This window comes from Octopus bimaculoides, chromosome 17 (assembly GCF_001194135.2).
Source record: "Octopus bimaculoides isolate UCB-OBI-ISO-001 chromosome 17, ASM119413v2, whole genome shotgun sequence".
In the NCBI taxonomy this organism is placed as follows: domain Eukaryota; kingdom Metazoa; phylum Mollusca; class Cephalopoda; order Octopoda; family Octopodidae; genus Octopus; species Octopus bimaculoides.
In genome coordinates this window covers 49,006,060-49,008,803 of record NC_068997.1, presented here as the reverse complement: position 1 = coordinate 49,008,803, position 2,744 = coordinate 49,006,060, and the positions used below count along the sequence as shown (strand labels likewise).

General features: G+C 40.2%; 1 protein-coding gene across 3 annotated transcripts in view; it reads right to left on the bottom strand.

Moving 5' to 3' along the window:
- LOC106882160 (peptide methionine sulfoxide reductase MsrA 1) overlaps positions 1-929 on the bottom strand; it is a 25,838-nt gene extending 24,909 nt beyond the window's left edge. Inside the window, exon 1 of one of the 3 annotated variants that reach the window (XM_014932738.2) lies at positions 826-929. Coding sequence is in view for 1 of the 3 variants with exons in the window: in XM_014932732.2 (XP_014788218.1) it covers positions 826-827 (2 nt within the window). In the remaining 2 variants the exon portion in view is untranslated. The remainder of the gene's footprint in view (positions 1-825) is intronic. The other 2 variants (XM_014932740.2, XM_014932732.2) reach the window with 2 other exon arrangements.
- Between the last annotated feature and the right edge of the window lie 1,815 nt (positions 930-2,744).

The following is a 2,744-nucleotide window of genomic DNA, read 5'->3' as shown; positions in this document are numbered from 1 at the left end:
TGGTAAGTAGCTAGCATACCAGCCACATGGTTCCGGGTTCAGTCCCACTGCGTGGCACCTTGGGCAAGTGTCTTCTACGATAGCCCCGGGCTGACCAAAACCTTGTGAGTGGATTTGGTAGACGGAAACTGAAAGAAGCCCGTCGTATATATGTATATATATATGTGTGTATGTGTGTGTTTGTGTGTCTGTGTTTGTCCCCCAACATCGCTTGACAACCGATGCTGGTATGTTTAGGGCCCCGTAATTTAGCGGTTCGGCAAAAAGAGACCGATAGGATAAGTACTAGGCTTCCAAAGAATAAGTCCTGGGGTCGATTTGCTCGACTAAAAGCTGTGCTCCAGCATGGCCGCAGTCAAATGACTGAAACAAGTAAAAGAGTAATGATTCTGGTATATGGGGATGGGGTACGGTTACTCCGCATCCTTTTTCCGAACAAAAAGAAAGAGTTTGCAACATATTGGGAGGTCAAGGTACTTGCTTCCACACACACAAAAAAAAATCCCTCTTAAAACAAATACATACACTCACACATCATCCCATTGTCTTAATAATATGCTAGACTAGATAATTTTGTCCTAGACACACTATTTCTGATAAAGATCACAGCTGAGATAGTCTAGTCGGTGTCAAAATAATAACATTGCAATCGAGTAATTCCTAATGAGACCGTTGCTTTAAAGCAAATTACCAAAAATTGCAAAAGGATTATAAAATTGAGAAAATCTGAGGGTAGATCTGTGTTTAGTTGAGTGTTTAAAATGGTACAGAATACAGAAATGATAATCCAGTAAGATGATAATGTAAAAATGCATCGGTACTTACATAACAGCGGAGTTGATCTGATCTGGTTTACCTGCGTCAAATTAAGTGTAAACGTTAAGGGAGATAACTCTAAATTCAATTTCTGGAGACTTCGCTTTTGTCTCCGTTTACAGAGTTCTGAGGCGCAATGGCCCAGTGGTTAGGGGCAGCGGACTCGCGGTCGTAGGATCGCGGTTTCGATTCCCACACCGGGCGTTGTGAGTGTTTATTGAGCGAAAACAACTAAAGCGCCACGAGGCTCCGGCAGGGGATGGTGGCGAACCCTGCTGTACCAAGAAACCTTATTCAGGGACCTTTTGAACGGGATGGTCTACTCGACCTGAAGAAAATTCTAACTGGGCCCCCACCTGCGAGGTCATGCACTGTTTATCTTGATATGAGATCACCATGTCGTGCACATGTGGTTGTGATGCATGTGCCTGGTTTACCCTTATCAGACGGGTAGTCATGATGGGTATACTGGGCTTCGTATATTTTACCCCAGTGTCACTTTGATGGCATGCACTGCTCTCTCACTCAATAATAATAATAATTTCTACTGGAAGCACAAGGCCTCAAATTGGGAGAAAGGATTAAGTCGATTACACTGACCCTAGTACTCAACTGGTAATTAATTTATCGACCCCGATAGGATGAAAAGCAAAGTCGACCTCGGCGGAATTTGAACTAGTGGCAGACGAAATACCGTAAGCATTTCGACTGGTGTTCTAACGATTCTATCAACTCGCCGTCTTCTTCTTCTTCTTCTTCTTCTTCTTCTTCATGATGCTACTTAATAATGTAATCCAAATCAATAAAAATATTGCAAAATTACTTATTTATGGAAAAGCGATATTTGACATTTTTTTAAACGACAAGTTAATGTACGATGTTCAGTAGTCAATAGAAAAAGTGAGTGATATCTATTGAAAAGAAGATGAAAAAAAAAAACCCATCGAATGCATCGATCGTATATAACATGCTCATCCAATTGTAAAAATCACCGACTCTGCTTTGTGTATTGAAATACGATCGAATGCACAGATAGTATATATGTATGAATGGATAGATTTTACTCAAGATAAAAGCGAGATGAAACCAAGTGCACAGTTAACAAAAGTATTGTTTGCAGTACGTAACAACAGTTAATTTATATCTAACAAATTTATGACGAACAAACGTATTACAGCGAGAAATTAGCCAGGTTTACTACAAAAATATTTCATGAAAAACTGTAACTTCGACGTAAATAAAATCACAATCATGGAATAAATAGGGTCACATTAAGATGATATTTAACCCTTCATAAGGCGGCGAGGTGGCAGAATTGTTAGCACGCCGGGCAAGATGCTTTTGCAGTATTTCGTCTGTCTTCACGTTCTGAGTTCAAACTCGACCGCGGTCGATTTTACCTTTTATCTTTCGAGGGTCAATAAAATAAGCACCAGTTGAACACTGAGGTCGGTGTAATCTACTAAGTCCCTCTCCCAAATTGCTGGTCCCGTGCCAAAATTTGAAATCAATATTTTAACATCCCTGGCAAAGGTGCTAGGAGCCTGGGCAATGCCCTTTCCAGACACCGCTGCCACATTCCTGGTGTAGAGTCTCACAAATATCGGTACTATTCTATATTTTTTAAGATGAGGAATTATGTACATTATTTACAATGGACGGATAGATGTCCTCACTTAGTTGTTACAAAAACGTTTCAGCTGATTTACTCTCCAGCCTTCAAGTGTTCTGGTGGAATTTCGAACCCAACTTTGACTAATGGAGTACTCTGTTATCTTTCCTAAAGTTTTTTTTTTCTTGCTGATGTTATTTTTTGTTAATATTATTTCTCAAGCTCCTACCTGAGATTGAACTCAGAATCCGAGGGTTAGTAGCCCGCGTTCAGTCGCAGGCAGAAACTTGAGAAACAATATCAATAAAAGATAACA